The sequence below is a fragment of the Juglans microcarpa x Juglans regia genome, chromosome 1S (genome assembly GCF_004785595.1).
Source record: "Juglans microcarpa x Juglans regia isolate MS1-56 chromosome 1S, Jm3101_v1.0, whole genome shotgun sequence".
NCBI classification, from domain to species: domain Eukaryota; kingdom Viridiplantae; phylum Streptophyta; class Magnoliopsida; order Fagales; family Juglandaceae; genus Juglans; species Juglans microcarpa x Juglans regia.
This window is the reverse complement of record NC_054595.1, coordinates 154,267-177,461: the sequence shown is the minus strand read 5'-3', so window position 1 is coordinate 177,461 and position 23,195 is coordinate 154,267. Positions and strand designations below refer to the sequence as shown.

The following is a 23,195-nucleotide window of genomic DNA, read 5'->3' as shown; positions in this document are numbered from 1 at the left end:
TTTTCAATAATCTTTTAGAGTATAAGTTTATGCAGAATATTATTTTTAATGAGTATGTATTCTATTTTATTAAATTCTTTAATTGAAATTTCAATTTTTAAAATTTTCAATATTTCAATAATTAATTACATATAATTATATAAGTAAGATTGTAAATATTGATGTAATTTTTCAAATAGCAAATGTATTTTGTTTATTTTGGAATTATAAAAGAAACAAACTTATAGTTAAAAGTCAATTAAGACAAGTGGAACTAATTAAATAAAATATTATTAGTGAGTGTTTTCAGCAATTTTATTTCATTAAATAAAATATAGTATTATTTTTATATGATTTATTTTAATATATGTTTGGATGTAAATGTGAGATGAGATCGTTATTTTTTTTTTGAAAGATAAATGTAGTAGATTTTCTTTTATATAAAAGTTGCTATATTTGCAAAATACTCTAGATAATTTACAGTGGAAGATTTCAGGAAAAATCTTCTTAAAACATAGTATTATTTTTAAATTAATTCGAAATATAATTTAAAACAGTTCAAAGTCCATGCAGAATAATTATTGAATAAATAACATTAAATAAATGACTTAAAAGATTTTAAAATCAGAGAAAAAAATAGATTATTTCAGTTATTAATTCACAGTATGAAACTAAAAAGTTAAAGGATTCATACTTTTGACACTTTTATAAGTAGCTAGTTGTTGGGATATATTGTTTCCACTTTCAACTTCACGGAGCTCAACCTATATAAAAAATTCAACAATGTAATATTCTAGTGAGGACAAAAGCAAAGTTGTAAAGAAAAAAAAAAGAATTTACTGTTATTTAATGTTTTCAGATGAAAAATTGTAAAATATTAAAACATATAAAAACGTTTTTAACTCATTTTGCAGGAAGATATTTTTCTTCCTAAATTTTCTCTCTCCTAGGCGATTATCCGCGCGGCTTCTTCTCCTCCAGCGCAGCCCGGCGCCGCCGAGCCCCGGCCATGATCACCGCCACCACCGGCGTGTTCCCCTCACGCCGACGAGCATCCCTGCCACCACTAATGTTTCCCACGCGCAGCCATGGCTCTCCTCCGTGGAAAGAGAACCGAAATGGGTTTCTCCCATTTATGTGAGTTAGCGCCGCCGTACGCGGCCACCGAAGCTGACGACCACCATCGAGGAGTCCCCCTCAAGGCGGCGACCAACCCAGCCACCGTCGAAGTCCCCCACGCGCAACCCTCGATCTCCCACACGGACACCGAACCAAAATGGGTTTCACCCATTTATGTGAGCTAGCGCCGCCGTACGCGGCCACCGAAGCTGACGACCACCATCGAGGAGTCCCCTTCAAGGCGGCGACCAACCCAACTACCGTCGAAGTCCCCCACGCGCAACCCTCGATCTCCCCCACGGACATCGAACCAAAATGGGTTTCACCCATTTGTGTCATGTTACGCCGCCGTACGTGGCCACCGTACCTCACGACCACCACCGAGGAGTCTCCCTCAAGGCGGCGACCATCCCAGCCACCGTCGAAGTCCCCCACGCGCAGCCCTCTCTCTCCCCCACGGAAACCGAACCGAAATGGGTTTCACCCATTTGTTCACCGATTCTGTAGCCGTAGGCAGCCACCCAAGCCACCGCACCTCCACCAGTTGACACTGACGACAACCTCTAGCAGACCCAGCCACCACGAGGTTCCGTTTGCCTCTCCGTCGCACACTGTGAATCTGAGATTCACAGAAACCCAGAAACCCATTTGAGGTGTAGAAAGAAAAAAAATATGCGAGAAACACAGGAAAAAAAAAAGAAACAAGATGCAGAAGTTAGAGGTGAAATCAGAAGAGAATTGCGTACCAACGGCGAGAAGAAATCTCACAGAAATTTTTTTTTCTTCCTCGAGTTGAGTTTGAGAATTGTTCTGTAAATCTTGTGTAGTTGAGTTTGAGAATTGTTATGTAAATCTGAATTTGAAGTGTGTAGATTAGATATTTTATCATCTCAGATATTTTGATTGTGTAGATCATGCTAACTGAACGAAGAAGGCAACGGAATTTTGGAATGCAACGAGAAAGAACAACGAGAAACTGAACGAAACACTATTCACTACTGTAGATCTTATACATGCTTTTAAGTATTAGGAAGATATTATTTCATTTCTTTTAATTTGTATAACCAAACAAACCTGCCTCATTTGCATTCAAAATTCAACTCAACTTATTTTATCTCATCATTACAATTTTTCTAAATTCTCACACTAAATATAATAAACAATTTAATTTTTTTAAATTCTAAAATAATTTTTTTAAATTTACACATAAAATATAATAAATAATTTAATTTTTATTCTATTATTCATAAATTATCTTAACCAATTTCGACTATCTCTAAATCCGAACCGCTGCTTAAACGATGGTAATAGTATTCTGTCATCTAGAGCGCTGGCCTAGGCTCCCAAGGTAAAGAGTGCTGGATCAGGAGCAGTAAAATAGAGTGGGCGGGAAATTAGCCAAAACCCTTGTTTTTATTTGTTCTCCCACACTTTCTTCTCTCATTGATTCACTGCTGTACAGAAACAAATAATGGGTATAAAGGTATTTGATTTTCCAACTCCATCGTCCCCCTCTTTCATTTCTATAATTTCTGAATTTTTTACTTATTCATTTGATGTAAATTGATGATGGGTCTGCTAGGGTTTAACGAAGCTCTTGGCGGACAATGCCCCAAAGGCCATGAAGGAGCAGAAATTCGAGAGCTATTTTGGCCGCAAAGTCGCTATCGACGCCAGCATGAGCATTTATCAGTTCCTCGTCCGTACTATTTCCCTCCGTCTCTTTATTCATTTTTTGGATGAGTTAATCGGTTATTTATACATGAATTCTGTCAATATCAATGATTATTTATTAGGATTCAGTATGCGGGTGTGCTTGAATTTTGGTGCAGATTGTTGTGGGAAGAATTGGGACTGAGATGCTGACCAATGAGGCTGGTGAAGTTACTAGGTATCCTTTGCAGAGTTCTCTTTTATCAAGTAGATAAATACGTCTTGGTGGGATTATGCTAAATTAAGCTTATATTGTATTTTTGGTGTCTTTAATTGTTGAATGGGCTTCACTTGAACTCTTTGTTTTGTGGAAATTGATGTGGGTCTTCTTTGGGGTCCATGTATAGTCATCTGCAAGGCATGTTTACGCGGACGATAAGACTTCTGGAAGCTGGAATAAAGCCGGTGTAATTACATTCTCTACCTTTCACTTTTTCCTACATTTTTTCAAGTGTAGGCATTGTTATTTCCACGTTGTTATACTTGGTATATTGGGTGAAGTGTGCCTTGCTAAGCAAGTTGAAAATTGGATTCAGCTATGTTTTTGATGGGAAGCCTCCAGATCTGAAAAAACAAGAGCTGGCAAAACGGTATTTTTCTTTCAGTTTACCTTCTTTATTTAACGTGATTAACAATATTACATGTGCATGCTAAATAAGGGTTTCGTTTTAACTGGTTTAGTTACTCGAAGAGGGCCGATGCTAGCCAGGATTTGGCGGAAGCCGTGGAGGTAAGTTCATATTGATTTCAATGTTCATTTTCCATCTTGCTACTGTATTTGGTTTCATAGTACTTCACTACATGTATAACTTAGTTGCCTTATGTTTCCATTGCAGACTGGGAATAAGGAAGATATTGAGAAATTCAGTAAACGTACAGTGAAGGTGGGTTCTTTCCTCATATCCATTTCCTTTGCTGTGCTATTTCGGGTTCATGGCTAGTGTGGAAGGTTAACAATCAGAACTGTAGTGTTGAATATTTTTGTTTTTGTTTTGTTTCTTTTTTTTTTTTTTTTTTGTAGTTTTCAAGTGAAAAACTGAAAGGTTTTAGGTATAGGGTAAGTGAGAATTTGTGTGAGCTTTTGATGCCATCTACTCCTTACTTTTCACAGGTGACAAAGCAGCACAATGAGGACTGCAAAAGACTGTTAAGACTCATGGGAGTGCCTGTAATTGAGGTGATATTATGTTCTTTAAAATAATTTACTGTTGGTGTGAGATTGAGAGAGTACACAAATTTATTCTTCTTGTAATGTATTGGTGTGGCTTTGATTTCCAAGGCTCCTTCAGAAGCAGAGGCACAATGTGCTGCACTTTGCAAATCAGGAAAGGCAAGTATCTATCTGTTTTGTGATAAGTTGGTTATTTTGTGTTTATGGGTACACCTCGTTGAAAAGAATGATTATTCTATTTTTTCATTTGAATTTGAAACAGGTTAATGGTGTTTTCCATGACATTCTTCCAATGGATTATTTCATCATCTTCTGTTGTCCAACATGTTCAAAGTAAATGACACGTTAAGAGTTGCTTGATTGTTTTTAGGTTTATGCTGTGGCTTCAGAAGACATGGACTCCCTAACATTTGGAGCTCCCCGGTTCCTTCGCCATTTGATGGATCCTAGCTCAAGAAAAGTCCCAGTAATGGAATTTGAAGTTGCAAAGGTACTTGCTACTTTCAAATATGATATAATTGCTCTCTATATTAGTTCACTGTTCTGATAATGACATTTTCAGACCTTGGAGGAACTAAATCTTACTATGGATCAATTCATTGATTTATGCATTCTTTCTGGATGTGATTACTGTGACAGCATTCGAGGTATTTTGGATTTTCATTTCCACTATTCAGCCTGGTATGAGTATTATTATCATGTGTATACTTCTACATTTTCTCCATCCTTATTTTCATGTGTTTGTTAATATCTTTTTCCTAATTTCAAGAAAACTCCATGCATTGATTCTAGAGATATAAATGATGCACAAAAAGATGTGTTGCTTTTCAATAAAAAATTTTCAAGTAGTGGCATTTGTGAAGTAATTGAATATTTTTTATTTTTAATATCCTGCATGTATGTCTTGAATGCTGAACCATGCATTTAGTATATGGCACAACTGTAATTTTTGCTACAGGAATTGGAGCGCAGACTGCTTTGAAGCTCATCCGTCAACATGGCTCTATCGAGAACATACTGGAGAACATAAACAAAGAGAGGTGTTTCTTGCATTTCAGCTTGTATGCTTTGTTCTGTTTATGTAGCTAACATGGTGAAATGATACATTACTAAACCCCTAGGGGTTGACTCAAGTGGTAATGGTATTGGTCTGGTGGTATGCTCCTTCCGCATCTAAGGTTCAAACCCTTGGATGCGAACAATTTCTAGGGCCTATTGGACTAGGAGAATTTCTCCTTGAGTTACCTGAGATGTACTTGCAGGAAACTCTTTGCTGAGGGCTTTTGCATCCCCGAGATTAGTCAGGACTTTGTCCCAGACACTCGGTGCCAATAACAAAATGATTCATTACTTCAAAGGAGAAAAGAAGGGAAAAAAAAAAAGAAAAAAGAAGGAAGAAAAAAAGAAAAACATAGAGCAATGTTCAAATGAACTTAATTGTGCATTTTGCTTTTGAAACCATCAAACTTTTGATAGCCTGAAAAGTAATTGGATTGCATTTTATAGTATGATTCTTTTACCTTTCATGTGTACTTGGGCTATGTCTTTTGCATTTTTTTTAATAAAATCTTTGAATATATATATTTTTTTTATCAAAAGTATGATTCTCTTACCTTATAGATTAGCTGAAGTTTAAAATTACTTATAAAAAAAGATTAGCTGATGTTGAAAATTATTTATAAAAAAAAAATATTAGCCGAAGTTGAGAATTACCTATCAAAAAGAGATTAGCTGAAGTTGAAAGCCAGTACAGTCAATGGTTCTTATTTCATTGCTTGTAGAGATGGTTGCATATTTCTGGACTGGATTCTTATGGTCCTTTGCATACTTGGTACCTATCTCCAATTTTTATTTGCATAAGCATTCTCCTCAAGAGCACTTGTGATTTAATTTTAAAACAATCTCTCTCCAATTTTTCTCTCCGTACACCTTTCATTTCCTTGCTACTTGTGATCAATACTCTATGGACGGTATTTCTCTTCACGATTAGCATTATTCTGGAAGATATTAGGAGGCGTAATTGTTAAGGATAGGGTACACGAAGGCAGTTCTTATAGAGACAAAGTTATTTGAGATTTTGCATTATGGAAGTCAAGCATTTGGAAGAATGTTCTGGGTTAGTAATAAGTTCTACTACAGTGTTTTGGGTTGTCTAGACTTGGGAAGAATGTTCTTAATCAGATGGTAATAAGGAATTTATCAAAACTTCCAGCTTCGGTAGCAGTGCTTATATGGTTCTCTAATGCTTATGTAAGATATTTGACCATAGTAGAGTATAGAGGTAGTGGCAGGGGAAGTATAATCATCATCCCCGAAGAAGTTGAAGGTCAAGGTTGGAGAAAGATGGTCGTGGAGCTCTGTGAGATGTGTGGTTGTGTGGGTAAAGCCATAGGGAAGAAATATGAGAGTGTTGAGTCTCTCATCCAATGACTTTCGAAGAAAGCCACACGCGGTGTAATTGTTGCTAAGACATACACAAAGGCCGTCGTGGGATCTGCTCCAGCCATAAGAGGTGATGTCGGCAGAACAGAAGCGATACCGTGAAGATCAGCGTCGAACCAAGCACTAGGGGGTAGTATCGAGATATTGAAGGAGGAGAAGTTACTGTTAGAGAGAAGGGTAGAGAGCCAAGGATTGATGTGTCTCCAGCCAAGAGTGTTTACGCAAGAAGGGATGGTGGCTCTCTGTTCAAGGGGCATGGTGTAGAGAAGACTTCCATACTTGGCATAAAGGAGGAATTGATAGATTTAAGGGAGAGGCTCACGGGTCTAAGAAATAAAATTGACAAAGATCTGGGCTTGGGCCATGGCTCGGAAGTGGCCCAACTTGTCTCTATGTCATTGGGCTTGGGGGAAACAAGAAAGTCTTGGGCTAAGAAGGGTAGGCATAAAGCCCATGAACCCACAGGGCATCAGGCCCGATGATGGCGGGTCAAACATGTGGGCCAATTGTAACACCTTATTCCCATAGGATAGATATGTTATTAACATTCATAACATAATGCTCGGTAAAGAGATTCATATCTTGAAATATCTCATTTATTGAAAAACGATAAAATGTTAAAACTGATTTGAACATAATTGTCTCGAAAACTGAACGTAGAGTAAAAGAACATAAACTAATCCTATGAATGACGTAAAAGAAATCTAATTCTTGTGTGAATATCACTTATTCCTTCCTAATTTTTTGTACTAAATCTATTCTTGGCCACCCAGCTCTGCATCGTCATAAACACCATCTGTGAAAATTAGACATGAAAGAAAACAAGAAGACAAACAAAATGAGTCGAATACTTAGTAAATAGCACATTATACTGTAAAACATAATCTGGCCTAGCATGGATTTAGTTTCTGAAGACTCAACAAAATGCATATAGCATCACAAATTTCCAATCATACACGTAATATAACTTTCTGAAAAACTTCACATATATACATATATCGTCACATATTCACAAAGCACATATATTCATCATCATGAGCGAAAACATACATAATCAGGGCAAACATATAACGTAAATGCATAATAACTTGTTTATCTTGTCTTAACATGGAGTGAAACATGCTTGAGTCCGTGTTTCACTTAACTGAAATACATGGAATGAAACACGCTTGAGTCCGTGTTTCACTTAACTGAGTAACATGGAGTGAAATACGCTTGAATCCGTGTTTCACTTAAATATATAGAGTGAAACACGCTTGAGTCCGTATTTCACTTAACTGAAATACATGGAGTAAAACACGTTTGAGTCTGTGTTTCACTTAACTGATTAACATGGAGTGAAACACGCTTGAGTCCGTGTTTCACTTAACTTGTGGTTAACTACGCTTGAATCCGTGGCACTGTAACATTTCTTACCTTAATGCATGAGAATTTATTAGACTTCATGAACATTTCTAACATGGCATATTCTTGTATATGGCATATTTTTGTACATGGCATGGCATAGCATAACAAGAAATATTTTTGTACATGGCATAGCATAGTATGGCATATTCTTGTACATGGTATAGCATGACATATCATAACATGGCATTTTCTTATACATGGCATAGCATAACATGACATGACATGACATAACATGCTTTGAACGTTTTATGAAATTCCATGGTATACATGATCTAAGTACTACATGAACATGGCATACATGATCTAAGTACTATGTGAACATGGCATACATAATCTATGTATTATATGGACATGGCTTGTATAATCTGACTATTCCATTACATGGCATACTTGACTTGAATTACTACATGAACATCTCATGGCTTTCATATGATTTTAGTAACATTCAATCAATTGAACAACAAATTCATTCATTCGAGTATAATCTCATACCTCATCAAAGATCGTAAGAGGAATCTAACCTTGACTTGTCTCTTAGCGTAGCGTAGTCAACCATCATAAGCACATCATATTTTCATACATAACAATAATATTCACGGTATGCATGCATTTATATGATCATACTATTTACCTCTTAGCGTTGCTTCCTGATTTTCAACTTGTAGCGCGTTACCTATAGGAGGTACTAGACGTTACTAATTTCCTAGAAAAACGTGTCGTAATACTCCAAGTAATTAAATATGTATAATGGAACTTAACTAAAATAATAGGCTTTATAGCAACCTCTAAAAACATACTTTAAAATCCCTTAAATACTTTTATAAAATTTGTGTCTATGGGCTCATAATTATTCAAAAAGATGAAGCCCATGAAAGAGTAATGTTTTTCTGAAAATATAACCAGCCCAATAAAATTACTAAAACAATATAATAAGATTAAGGCCAATTAAAAATACAAGACTATTTAATGGAAGCCCAACACTCTGTTTGTTTAAAAAAAAAATAGACTTAGCTGTATGGCCTTAGGGCCGAAGGCCTGCTATGACCCAAACCCAAACTAATTCCATGGGAATTAACACATGCGAGCCAACAGAGGGGTGGCTGTGCGAAAACGAGGGACTCACCGAGAGAGGGACTGATGCGACGGCGGTTCAGGGTGGTTGGAAGCGACGTCGGTGCAACTGGGAGGTTCCTATGGTGATGCGACACCAAGAGAGGGAGGGAGAGAGAAAAAGAAAGAGTTCACAGAGAGATGAAATTTTAAACTTAATTACTGAGAGGGAGGAAGGTGGCGCGCGGCGGCAGGGGCTTACCTGAGGGAGTGGGTGCGACGGAAATAGGTTGGCCGGCGTTTTCTGTGTTGGTGTGGGGGGTGGTCCTTCGAGATGGCTGTTGGTTGCTGGGAGGGAGGCTGCGTGGTGCTTGCAGGTGAGTTTCTTTCTCTACGTGAAAGAGTCTTTACTCCAGGGATTTTGTGTGTACAATTCAGAGGCCTTGTGGGTATCTTATAGGCGACGGTAGGGAAGCAACGTGAATCTTTAGGAGATTGTTTATGATTCGAAATTGCCTAAACTGCAAGAACATTTTCCTACGAGGGATCAGATTCTGAGAGGATTTTGAATAGTTTGAGTTGGAGTTAGTCTTCAACAAGGAACCAAATCTAAGACGGGAACCTAATGGATAACTATACGAAGGTTCTGATAGGGAAGGAATCCTAATTTAATCTATCGGTTAGCACATTTCCTAAAATGATAATAAAAATATAAAAAAAATAAATAAATAAAATACTAGTTTTAAGCCCTAAATTTGGACCTGTATGTTACACCAATCCACCTTCAAGCTTGGGTTGACCTCTGTAGCTGCTCAACAGTCATTAGTGGCTGTTAATCATTGGATGGGGCCAACACATAATAGACCGATAGAGGAAGGCTAGCCGGTGGTCGATATCCCGGTTGAGGAGGGGGCGTCGACGTTAAACACAATGGATGTTGGGCTGGTTTTTGACACAGAAAAAGTCAGCCGGACTGTCCAAACCAATGGGAACACCTTTGTTCCACCACAAAGAGTGTCGTTGTTGGAAATGGGTGAGCTTTTGAGCCTGGGAAATGATCCAACAGATGTGTGGGATTGTGAAGAGGCTATAGACGTAACGGGAACCTCGAAGGGAAGGGCAATGGAGGTGGTTTTATGAAACCAAAAATTGTTTCGTGGAACGTGAGGGGGTTGAATGAGAAGGAAAAATGCCTCAAAGTTAGTAATTAGGTTCGCAAATGGAAGGTAGACATCGTATGCTTGCAAGAAACGAAATTGGCATTTATCCCCCTTTGCATTATTAGGAGTTTTTCAAGTTGTAATCAAGTGGGGAAGCATTACTTACCATCCAATGGAGCGTCGGGAGGTATCTTAGTGATGTGGGACAAAAGAGTGGTGGAAAAGATAGAGGATTGCTTGGGGGATTTTATGGTAGCTTGCTTGTTTAAGAATGTCATGAATGGATACCAATGGGCTTTCACAGGAGTTTATGGACCCAATCTAGATTGCACACGAAGCTTATTATGGGATGAGCTGGCTGGACTAAGCAGCATATGGGACTTACCTTGGTGTGTTGCTAGCGACTTCAACTTCACTCGATTTCCAAGTGAAAGATTGGGTGGTTCTAGCTTTAACCTACTAATGGTAGACTTACCTAACTTCATCTTTGAACTAGATTTATTGGATATTCCTCTTGCAAGTGGTTCATTCACTTGGTCAAGCAACTAAGAACACCCTTCTTGGTCAAAGCTTGATAGATTTTTAATTTCACCAGATGGGGAGACACTATCCGCACCTTATTCAAAAGAGACTTCCTAGGTTGTGTTCAGATCACTTTCCCATCCTTCTGGATTGCGAAGGTCTTTGTGAAGGCCCAAGATACTTCGAGTTTGAGAACATGTAGTTGAAGTTAGAGGGATTTCTTGATAGTCTGACAATGATGGTCTTCTCATTTTTATGGAAATCCCAACCATATCCTGGCTTGCAAATTGAAGTCCTTGAAGAAAGATTTGAAGGTGTGGAATGAGCAAGTGTTTGTCGATGTGGAAGGCCAAAATAATACTCTTTTGGAGGAACTCAAGGGATGGGAGGGAGTGGAAGGGGAGAGGGAACGATATGAAGTAGAGAGGGCTCGTAAAACCCAAGGGATTGCGGACATTGAACGTGTTTCTCTTTTGGAAGAAATATTTTGGAGACAAAAATTGCGAGCATTATGGTTGAAGGAAGAGGATAGATGCACCAAGTTTTTCCATTGGGTGGCTAACTCGTATAGAAGAAACAATGCGATAGAGATGTTGATGAAAGATGGGGTGGCTTCCTCCAACCAAACCGAGATTGCAGATCATATTGTCACTTACTATGAGAGTGCTTTTGGAACAATTTTCTTGGAGACGGAGACTAGATGAGCTTGTTTTTTATGTTCTTTATTCACGGAAATGGAACAACTCGAAAGGCAGTTTGACGAGTTAGAGGTTAGGCAAGTATTAAAAAGCATGGCGGGCGACAAAGCTCCATGACTGGATGGCTTCTCTATGGCATTTTTTCAAACATGTTGGGAAGTGGAAGGTTTGAAAAAAAGCCTAAATGCAATTTTTATAGTGCTCATTCCTAAAAAGCTTGCGCTGTAGAGGTAAAAGATTATTTTCCCATCAACTTGGTGGGTGGGTTATACAAAATTCTATCCAAAGTATTTGCGAATAGTTTGAGCAAAGTGTTGGAAAAATTAATAACAAAGCCTCAAAATGCCTTTGTCAAAGGTAGGCAAATCCTCGACTCAGTACTCATTGCCAACGAATGTCTGGATGGTAAACTCAAGTCGGGAGATCTAGGGCTTTTGTGCAATTTGGATATGGCACCTTGATGGAATTAAAGGCAAAAAGAAAGAAAACCTATGTCAATTGGAGATTTTTACTTTACATGCTCAAGAGATTTGGCTTTGGTACGAAGTGGCGGACATGGATCCATCACTGTATCTCTATGCCTTGTTTTCTATATTGGTGATTGGCAAGCCAAAAGGCTTCTTTAAAAGCTCACGAGGTTTGAGACAATGTGACTCTATCTCCGCTACTTTTTGTTTTTGTGATGGAAGCTTTTAGTAAGATGATTTCAGGTATTGTGACGGTGGATTCATATCTAGATTCTTAGTGGGGGAGGCAATCACCGGTTCGTTCAACATATCTCATTTATTGTTCGCCGATGATACCTTAATCTTTAGTGGGGCTAGACGTGATCAAATTAGAGCCTTTAGAGCTCTCTTATTATGCTTTGAAGCTACTTCAAGGCTGAAGGTGAATTTGGCCAAGTCAAAAGTAGTGTCATTAGGGAATGTTTCTAATGTGGAGAGTATGCTGTCCATTTTGGGTTGTAAGATATCTCAGCTACCCATGAAATATCTTAGCCTCCCGTTAGGTGCTACGTTCAAATCAAAATCTATTTGGGATGATGTTCTAGAAAAAATGGAGATGAAATTAGATAATTGGAAGATGATGTATCTAACTAAAGGGGGTAAGGTGACCCTAATAAAAAAACACTTTCCAATTTGCCAACTTATTTCCTCTCCCCGTCAAGGTTGTCCATCATATGGAGAAACTCCAACGTGATTTCTTATTTCCGAGGGTTTTTTTGGCGAGGGGGGGGGGGGGGGATAAATGACGAGTTTAAAATCTACTTGGTGAAATGGGCCACAGTTTGCTCTCCCATTAAAGGAGGTTTGGAAATTTGGAATTTGAAATCTTTCAACAGAGCCTTGCTTTGCAAATGGTTATGGAGATATCACTATGAATGAGGGGGGGCCTTGTGGAGAATCGTCATCACATTGAAGCATGGGGAACCATGGTGAGGTAAGTGGGCCTTATGGAGTGGAGCTATGGAAGCATATAAGAAGAGGTTAGGACACATGCAACATATACTTGCTTTATTGTGGTAACGGATTGAAGGTGAAATTTTGGCATTATGTATGGTGCGGCGATAGGGCACTCAAGGAAGTTATCCACAAATTGATGTCTCAAGCATGAATGAAAGAAGCCTCGATTGCGGATCTATTAATCATCTCCAATGGTCTTCCCCAATGGAATGTTACATTCCTTAGAGATGTACAAGATTGGAAAATTGATGTTTTTTCGGCGTTCTTTGACCTTGTGTACTCCACCCGTTTCTCGGGGGAGGTGAAGACAAGATTTGGTGCCCCTCTAAGAAAGGGATATACACGGTCCGATCTTTTTACCACACCATGATCACGCATAACACATACATTTCCAAGGAAGAGCATTTGAAAGACAAAGACACCTCTAAAGGCAGCATTTTTTTGTATAGACAACTTCTTTGGGGAAGATTCTCTCTCTAGAAAACTTGCGGAAACGTCGAATCATAGTCATGGATTAGTGTTGTATGTGCAAGAAGAGTGGAGAGTCCGTTGACCATCAACTACTTCATTGTGAGATTGCCATGACGTTGTGGATTGAGGTTTTTCCTCGTTTGGGATTAGCTTGAGTGATGCCGAGAAGGGTAAGTGACCTCCTAGCTTCTTGGAGAGGCATTTGGGGCAATTTTCAAATTGCATCCATATGGAAGATGATACCAATATGTTTATGATGGTGCATTTGGAGGAGAGGAATGATAGAAGCTTTGAAGACCAAGATCAGTCAATGGATGAGCTTAGAACTTAGTTTTTCAATCCTTTACTCCATTGGTTGATTGTAATTGATTTTCAGGGCATGACCTTGCATGATTTACTTGTATAAGTAAACCAGCACACTTGGGCATTGGTATTGTATATGTCCCGTATACTTAGGCTTTTGCCTTCTCTTTTGCTTAATAAAAATTTGTTTACCAATAAAAAAAAAAAAGAAAAAAAAAGGGTCCTTTGCATGCTTGGTGACTTATCTGATAGCATTTTCTTTGAGATTCTTCCATTTTTACCGTTGTTTGTGTAATGTTTCTTTCATGGAAACATAGCAAAGTCTAGCTTCCTTATTGACTGTAATTTTTATCAGCTATTGTAAATATAACCCATGTTACACGATTTTCTATCTACAAAGTATGTGTCTAATTATCACACGGATTATATGTTACTACCTTGTGCAAATTTAACATCTGATTATTTTATGGAGCGTTCTAGCTAATGGATAATTTTTTATGATGGCATACTTCTGTTCCATTTTTTTTTACCAGTTTTAAAGTTTTAATCATATTTGCTCTATAATTAGGTTCCATATACCAGATGATTGGCCATACCAAGAGGCTCGGCAGCTTTTTAAAGAACCAGTAGTCTATACTGATGAAGAGCAACTTGAGATTAAGTGGACTACTCCAGATGAAGAAGTAATTCATCTTTTGTTGAAAATTGCTTGTAGTATAAATTTTTGTTTTAAATGTTAGGCATTTTAGAGAGGTTGCCTTGTCTTGTCATTTTATACAGGGACTGATTACCTTTCTTGTGAATGAAAATGGATTCAACAGTGACAGAGTGACAAAGGTGTGCTCTTTTGTTATCACTATAAAGTTCTTAAATTGGCTTTTCATGAGTTTATATTGCTATTTGGAATGATAAGGAAAGATCTATGCTTAATTATCTTGGTTTGTCTATTTGTCTAGGCAATAGAAAAAATTAAAGCAGCCAAGAACAAGTCAGCTCAGGGCCGGTAGGTCTTACTTATAGTAATGGGAATGAGCTCTCGAAGTTTTTTTTTTCTTGCTCAGTGATGTTAATAGTAATACTTTTTTTTGGCAGATTAGAGTCATTTTTTAAGCCAGTTGCTAACCCACCTGCACCTATTAAACGAAAGGTATGTTTCAACTATGTACTTTAGGTGTAGTTACTCTACACAGATATGACTTCTGAGGTTAATGAAAGATTTATATTTAAGAGAAATGTTCTTCATCCTGATTTTATCATTCCCAATCACACTTGTTATGTGGCACATTTTCAGTGGTTGCCATTTAAGTGGTTGATGAAGAAGCCACTTGAATTATGCCACATCAACAAGTGTGACTGAGGATGACAAGGTTTAGGATGAAGAGTAGCATTGCTCTATATTTAATCTTCATGCTCTGACTTTGATCACTCAGTTCATCTAATCATTATCAATAAAGACTGCTTATTCATAATTCTTCTTGTTGCTTATCATATGTAAGGCTGCATTTATTGTTGTTATCTGTCTAAATACATTTATATCTGAATTAGTTTCCTGCCAAATACTAATTTTCTCTCATGGCTATGAACTTGTAAGTAAGCTCTCATATCCTTATTAAATCGCATCAGCTAGAAAGTGGGCAGTTGCCAGTAATATTCTATAGAGTGACTATCTAGTGGGAAGATATAGATTCCTCCTTGTCTGATTTAATTTCTTACATGCAAGATATAGAGTTTGATGCACACAAGATTTGGTGCTTGATGTTGCCCGTGCATGGCTATACCACAGTTTTTGTGCACGCTCTCTATCTCTCTCTCTCTCATACTAATTTTTTCAATGTAAACAAATTTGTGAAAAACTAATTATTTTTCTTTGTGCTACAAGTATCTGTATGCCCCAATATTGAACATGGAAAAGAGAAAGAGGGGTAAGATGAGGAGAGAAGGTGGAGGAATAATTTCCACCACAAGAAAGGATATACCTGGCTGACAGCCTTTTCAGCGTTCACCCCTCCCATGTTAATTTTGATTTTTTTCGTCTTTTTCTCCCATTTTCATTTGACTCTCGCCATTGGATCTGCCTCCTTAGATCTTTGCCACATTGGTCTAGATTGAGATCCGCGGTACAGTCTGCTTGGCTCGGCTGGGAGGCCTCCTTTAGTTTGGAACCAAAATTCTTTCAAAATTCTAGACCATTTATTTATTTTCACACCTATCATATCCCAAAACAATACGAGGAAGGGTAGTAACAATGTTACTACGAGGTAGAAGTTCAAAAGTTTAAGGATCTATCAACTCTCAGGATTGAGATTCTTTTCAATCTTTTTGTCCAAATTGAATTATCTAATCTTCTCTCCACTGCAATTTTTTTTCTCAGCTTCCGCACTGCTAACTGATCTAAAGCTTCTAATCTTCAGATTATTTAAACCTTTCTCATCCCATACCTTTTGTGCCATATAATCTTTTCCTTCCAAATATCTCAAGTCAAGCTGAGCGGAAAGCCTTCCAATTTTTTTATTGATCTATTGGGAAGTCTTAGATCTGTTTGGCTGCTTAATTTCTTCCTACACTGAATGACAGGAAAGCAAATGCGTGCTTAGATCTCCCAGACCAGCAATTGAGCATAAGATGTTTTCTCTTCATGCATCTAGGTCCAGGCTCATGGTCCATGCCAGCTTGAGCTTGCCAATCCCGGACCTAGGTGTCAAGAACTCCACGTCATTATCCAGAGGTGTCATCTTCAGAGCATGAAGCTCAAAACCCTGGTGATTTGTCTGGGTGATTTGTCTGAGGCAATCTGCACGTATTTCTATTCCACTTAAATCATTAACAACATTGATTATCCTGGGCGGCATCATGCATCCGGGGTTTCCTCCCTTGGGGTAGTCCATATCCACCTTGCTTAGTCGTTTTCAGTATGTGGAGTCTTTCTTTGTGGTTCAATTATCTAGTGTTAGTGGTAATCGTTAATTTTACCACTCAGAATATTTTAAGAAATTTCATGCAATTATAAATGCTGGAATTAGACACTTTGGAAATTGCTCAACTTCATATTACCTCTGAGGTTCCTTGTTTGCCCACCAATGTGACAGGAAACACCAGAGAATGCTGGTAAGGAAACTACTGACAAAAAATCAAAGTCTGGTGGTGGTAAGAAGAGGAAGTAGTTAACTTAGCATATCTATCTCAATGTAGACTGATGGAACCAACAGAATTCTGATTATGTTGGAATTTTGAACTCAACGATGTATCCTCCAATTGAATGGTGCAGTGCAGTTATTTCTTTGTTATTTTCATCCACTCTTGACAAGATTTTTACTTCTAGCCAACATGTAGTGGAATCGTGTAAACTACCTTAGAATTTATTGAGAAGAGAAAACATGACACCACTATTAAAACACCCAAATATTGATTTATAATAAATAGATTTTCGGTAACAGGTTTGTGCTAGCGAAGTAGGGTTCTGAAATGGTGCTTATTCGCTTTTATCATCCTAGAAACTAATTAAAGAAAAAACGTTGAAATCGAGTTTGGTTTAAATCTCGGAAATTAGTTGATGGTATGCATTTACTTTGTGGCCGCCTTGTACACACTATGGCGCCTTCATGGTTGACACTGCTTGGATGTGCTCGTATGCTGATAAGGGCAGTTTGAGATCTCAACAAGATGCAGCAACGCTGTCGGTGCTCAACACAATCAAATATGGCAGCGGGAGATTTGACAATGTAGTCTGTTTGCATCGTTTTAATTTTTGAAATAATCTTCCAAGAGGCTACTTGTCAAAAAACTAATCGTCCTAGAGTAACGTCTCGTCTCCTTGATATACTTAGGTGTGGTTTGAATTAGAGATGATTTAAGATAGTTTGTGAATAGTAGAATAAAAGTTGAATGATTTATTATATTTTGTGTGAGAATTTGAAAAAGTTGTTTTGAGATTTGAAAAAGTTGAATTGTATATTATATTTTGTGAGAATTTGAAAAAATTGTAATGATGAGATGAAATGAGTTGAGATGAGATGAGATGAAGTGGATTTTGAATTCAAACAAGGCCTCAGTCTGTATGGCTAGAGCTAAAAAACCACCTATTGGTGGTGTTCCGGCCCAAGATCAGTCATTTTGAGTAGCCCAAACTCATCGAAGGGAGGGTAGAGAACCGGTCAATCTAGCTTTGGCTAGGCTGTTCATCAGTTTGGGCCAATGGTGACAGCTATTGGAGACAGTCGACAGAGATGGTTAGGGAGCTAAAAAATATTAAATTTTAATCCAAACTCATCGAAGGGAGGGTAGAGAACCGGTCAATCTAGCTTTGGCTAGGCTGTTCATCAGTTTGGGCCAATGGTGACAGCTATTGGAGACAGTCGACAGAGATGGTTAGGGAGCTAAAAAATATTAAATTTTAATATTTAATCCTAAAGGGATAATCACCGGGATGGCGGGACTCAAGGAGTAGCTTGTGGGATTGTCGATTTTTGGTTCTAGGCCACCAATGGAATGTAGGACTGCGGAGGGAGAGTTGACAGCGAGAGAACTGAGAGATGATAGAGAGAGGATTCAAATTTTTGTCGAAGGGAGAAGTCAAGGAGGAGGATGATTAGAGTTTTAACCCTAACTAAAATGACTGTTTGGCTTATTAAGTCAAACGGTGTTGTCTAACTTACTCTTCAATTGAAACAACGTCATTTGACTTATTTAAGTTAAACGACGTCGTTTTATATAAAAATTAAAAAAAAAAATATAAATATACATACTCGGTCGGTCACCGGTTTGAACCCAATAGAAAAAATTCCACGCATTCTCATTGCACTCTGTACAGATATATATAGTCTCGGCTATGCGTCCATTTTGTATGCTATTCAAGGAAACAGAATAAAATAACTATCCCTTACAAGCAAATGTGCTGCAATGATGGAACTAATATCGCGCGTTGATTTGTCTGCAACGAATCTTCTGATCATTTAGCTTAACATAGGTGATTTACTGTGTTCCTTGACTGCCACCTGCATGCTGATGTGTGAATCTTTAACCATTAGCTTGTTTAAATAGAGAAAACCTGGCAGTCGTTAGCCCTTCTTGGAAAATGTCAGATACTTGTTGGCTTGTTGATCCAAGCCCATCAGATCGATATTTTCTTGTATGCTATCTGAAACGGAATAAAACAGACATAGCTTCTCAAGGAGATGACAATCCAAGAATGCCTATCTTGTACAATAAACTCGAGCAAACCTATGAACAAACACTTCCCCTATCTGAAGCTAATCGCACAGTTGTTAGAAGCATGGAACAGATAAAATGCTTGATAGTTTTATCAATGCTTAAACTCTTAAACCTCTACGAACACTTGGACAATTGGGAACGAGCATCATCCCATCCCATCCATCAACCTTTCCATATTCAACGAACCATAGAAGCTTATGCTTGCTGAGAACTGAGAAGGTATGCACCATATATATTCAGCCGGCTAAATTCATAAATCTGAACCTTTCTTACTCCCATAACCTTGACTCCGATGATACTGAGTATTACGGTCATATATAGTAATCACTTGATCGTAATGGTTTGCTGATAGCTTCTATGGCATCAGCAAAACGAGCATCATCCCATGTCTGATTCCCATTCATCGACAGGTTTGATGATACGTAGGGATAGAATAGTCACTAATTGATTATAAGACTTTCTGAATGGTTGTACTATGGTATTGCGAGACTATATCAATCAAAATTATGGATTATGAAATTGATGCATCATATAAACAAAACCAGTTGGGCCAACTCGCGTGTTACATTGGTTGAATCGAAATGACACTTATTTATGGGATTAATAAGGTTAATGTCAAATTGATTTAGATCTAATTAAGCTCAATCTTAATCTTATTATTTCATATCATATTTATGCCAAATTTGCAAATTGAGTACAAAATTGCAAGTTCTACTTGAGAAACCAAACATCACGTAGCATTGTGGCCACGGAGAAAATCATTGCATTTCCTCAGCTAGTTTCCTGAATTATCTTTCAGGTTGTTAATTGTATAGCCTAACCTCATGACCAGGAATGAACACAAAGTAGGGAGGGTTGTGCATCTTCACTTGTCTATGATCATGGAAATCTAAATAGTGAAATGGCCGAGTTGATTGCTTAACAATTACATTGCACAGCTGAATCCACAAAGAAGTATAGATAAGCTAGTTATCAGAAGATGCAACATTCCCAAGAAAACTTGGTGGACAAGGATAGATTTTTTTTTTGCTAGGTAATTTTTCAGGGACATCAGCCCTAGTAGTGGGGGGTTTTGAAACCCATGGACCCAATGGTCTCTAAAGACCATGGGTGGTGCCATAAGGCCAGCAGGCCGTTGGCTGGTGGACAAGATTAGATACAAGAAACGAAGTGATGCTTACAGAACAGACTGCAGAAAATCTTCATTTCTCATAAGGATCTTCCATAAGTTTGATCAATGGAAATCTTCTCATGCTCTAATTGAAGAAAGAGAAGTGCTACAGCCATAAAGAAATTTCACAAAATTGAACTCATTAATTGTCGTGACTTCATATAATACGTTAGATCTATTTTATAGTAAAAGTAACTTTATAATCTGATATATCACATCAAGCCATGTCAGTTCGTGAGTTTTTTGTGAAATTACTTTATAGCTAAAGCATTTCTCTTGAAGAAATTTCAATAAATCTTAACTTTGCATAACAGAAATTATGTTTACTAATATTCAATAAGTTCCAGATTCAGTTCTTGTCACTTGCAATTTAATAATCAAGAAAGAAAACAAAAAGGGGGAAAAGTGTACATCCTATAGAAACTTGGAGGATTTCTTTTTCTCACCTGGCATAATTATGTCAATACCACAAACTGGGGATAGTACTCTCAGAACTGAGAAAAACATATAAATTTTTATGGTTTCCAATATCAAACTGATGACTGACTAGTTGATCAAGAAATATTAATAAGTCGCACAGCCAAGAACAGTTGAGGTGAAAAGAGATATGACCGATCAGAAGAACGGAAAATTCCATGACACTAGGATGAAACTCTAAAACTTACAGCTTACAACAAGATTAGAAAACATTCACAACATGAGCTGCCCAAGACATTGTGCATTGTTATTAATTATAATTTCTCTGATAATCTGTGGATTGGCATGCGTTGCCAACACTAAACTGGGAATCCTAGAAATTTTCCATCCACCTCACAAGGAGAGGTCACATTATCTGATACAAAACGCTACAGAATATTTCTTAAGAGAACACGTCCCTCCAATTAGGTGAACAATGACGAGAAATCTGGGAACTACAGACAATGAATACCACAAAGTTACTTCTGCTGGCTGGCAATATCTTATTTCAGAAGCCTATGTTAATAAGAGTGACATCCCTGAACAAGAATAAATATAGAGAAGCCTATGAACTTCAAAGAAGTGACCAAGATTAAGTTCCCTGGATAAAGATATATATTGGCAGAGTACACTTTTGGGTCAATGAAACTCTTCCTTACAGGTTTATTATCCCACAGAAGTAATAAAGAAACCAATGATCTCCATAAAACAAACTAAATGATCCCCCTAGTGATGTCATGACCAAACTAAAGTGCGAGTGGCATTTCTTTCTATTGAACATCATCAAATCCAACAAGAAGTAAAGACCCAAACTAAGTGATGGCGATTGAACAAGAAGTTGAATTCATGCTCCTGTTATTGTATAAAATCTCCTCACAAAAAGACATTGACCATGGATTACTAGAGTAGATATAGAAAATTTCAGTCATAAAGTATACAGAAAATGGGAAGATAAATGCACAGAAGATTAAGAAATATATGCTGTATGAAAATAAATTAATTAAACAAAAAGGCTATATAACTTGAAACAATGAAAGTTTCCAACAACCTCTTCCACTCCAGTAAAGGATCAATCTACTCTTCCTGTAGAAAACATATAGATTGTACAAAATATCAGCTACCTGCACCTATACTTTGTATGGAAGGTGACAACTGACTGCCACGTATAACAGAAGATTGAATTTCTTCATTGAACAATGGGAGGTAATGCGGGATGCCAAATGACGTGTAGCACAACGAAAGAAGGATCCGAATTGATATATCACAATAACATTGGATGGACTCAAGCTCCGTTCTCACAACTTTCAGCAGCAGGGATCCTCAGCTTGTAGTCTATACCATTGAGGCTAACAAGGAACATGACTGAAACATCTAGGAAATACTTCCTCATTAACACAGAGCATTAGACTTCCAGTAGTTCACAAAATTCTTTCATAATCCATACATATTTAATGCCTGGAATTGCATAATGAGCTCAGTTACTGTCGCCTTCAACTGTATGTTTTTTAACCTCTCCAAAGCTACTGATAATAATCCGAACAATTACTACCACACAACAAGAGCATAACGATGTTAAGGAAATGATTACACACGAGTCTTTCATTCTGTACCGCCCGCAGTGAGATCAAAATCTAAGTGGGGATTGCATTCTTTAGAATAGAAATCATTCTTTTCTATAAAAGCTTTCAGCATGTCATAGGTGAAATTTGGGCTATTTGGGTCGCTTGCGCAAGACCCAGTCGGTGATTCCAAAGTCTGGGGTTGTGTGGAACAGAAGTAACAACCTTTACGACGACCAACACAACCAATCCTCTTACCTGAATTCTCGGCATTTGCCACCGCAGAACAAGAAGAGGAGGAAGTCCTCTTATTCATTTTTCTGTGGAGTTGCTTCTTGGCTTTTGTGAATGGCCGTAGAACCACCTGCTTTGCCTTTGTGAAATATCTTGTACATCCACCATCACCACGACCACCACCATGTCTCTCACCACTCTGCTTCTTTCCACTATCGTCGTCGTCGTCGACTTCGGCATCCCTGGAATGGACCCCATCGCCAGTGCCAATCGCGTTGAAGATCTCCTTATCAGGCACAGACATCAATTTCTATTTGTCCAGATTCGTATTCTTATAGCAAAATTCCGACGCTCACAATATTTTGAAATTTATATAATTTAAAAAGTTCGATCAAGAAGATGGGATAAAAGGAGGGTTAGAAGAAGATCCAGTTGAAAAGATTGGAAATTGCTTTTCTGTGGTATGGAAATTTCAATTGATTATGCAAAAGTTTCTTAAAGAAGAGTTCACGAGATCAAAGAAAAGGAGAAATAATTGTTCGATTTCTTCGCCTGGCCTGGTTTAGCTGCAACGTTATGGTCTCGAATAATTATTACAAATTTTTTTAACCTCTCATATAAAATATAATAAATAATTTAATTTTTTAAATTTTAAAATAAAAATAATATTAAAAAATAATATTATAACAAAATTTTATTCAACTTTTAAATTTTATCCCATCTTATTTATATAACCAAACGATATCTGAATCGTCCAAGGCCACCCAAGAAAGCTTTGATCCGAACGTGATTAATATATCTATTTTGTAGTTTTAACTTCGAAATTATAAAAAAAAAAAAATACATTTCTCTTTTCATATCATCTTCAGTAGGATAGGGTGACAATATGTGACACATATTGTGAATTAAATATGAAAATAATACAAAATTAACAAATTTAGATTTGATATAAATGAGTTTGGGTCAAAATAGATAAACCTGTTAAGATACGATTAATAAACGAATCAATAACTGATCAATCCGTAGTATCCCGTTTAAATTTTATTTCAAAATTGTAATTTTATTATTG

At 37.5% G+C, this 23,195-nt stretch overlaps 2 protein-coding genes across 5 annotated transcripts; one reads left to right on the top strand and one right to left on the bottom strand.

Moving 5' to 3' along the window:
• The first annotated feature begins 2,401 nt into the window (after positions 1 to 2,401).
• LOC121246843 (flap endonuclease 1) lies at positions 2,402 to 16,848 on the top strand. Of its 4 annotated transcripts, none has more exons than XM_041145141.1 (17): positions 2,402 to 2,581; positions 2,681 to 2,797; positions 2,931 to 2,989; positions 3,159 to 3,218; positions 3,348 to 3,401; positions 3,493 to 3,541; positions 3,648 to 3,695; positions 3,923 to 3,988; positions 4,091 to 4,141; positions 4,353 to 4,472; positions 4,545 to 4,629; positions 4,941 to 5,022; positions 14,067 to 14,181; positions 14,279 to 14,335; positions 14,455 to 14,501; positions 14,591 to 14,645; positions 16,073 to 16,646. In XM_041145141.1, the coding sequence occupies exons 1-17, from the start codon at positions 2,570 to 2,572 to the stop codon at positions 16,241 to 16,243; spliced, it is 1,248 nt and encodes a 415-aa protein (XP_041001075.1). In that variant the 5' UTR covers positions 2,402 to 2,569; the 3' UTR covers positions 16,244 to 16,646. The 4 variants fall into 4 exon arrangements, with proteins under 4 accessions (XP_041001075.1, XP_041001077.1, XP_041001078.1 ...); XM_041145143.1 differs by having other exon boundaries at positions 2,404 to 2,581; positions 14,596 to 14,645; positions 16,585 to 16,848; XM_041145144.1 differs by having other exon boundaries at positions 2,404 to 2,581; positions 14,596 to 14,645; positions 16,073 to 16,209.
• Positions 16,849 to 21,315: 4,467 nt separating this feature from the next.
• Positions 21,316 to 22,696, bottom strand: LOC121247862. The gene has a single exon (XM_041146326.1). It carries the CDS (start codon positions 22,428 to 22,430, stop codon positions 21,933 to 21,935), a length of 498 nt encoding a protein of 165 aa, XP_041002260.1. The 5' UTR covers positions 22,431 to 22,696; the 3' UTR covers positions 21,316 to 21,932.
• Positions 22,697 to 23,195: the final 499 nt, after the last annotated feature.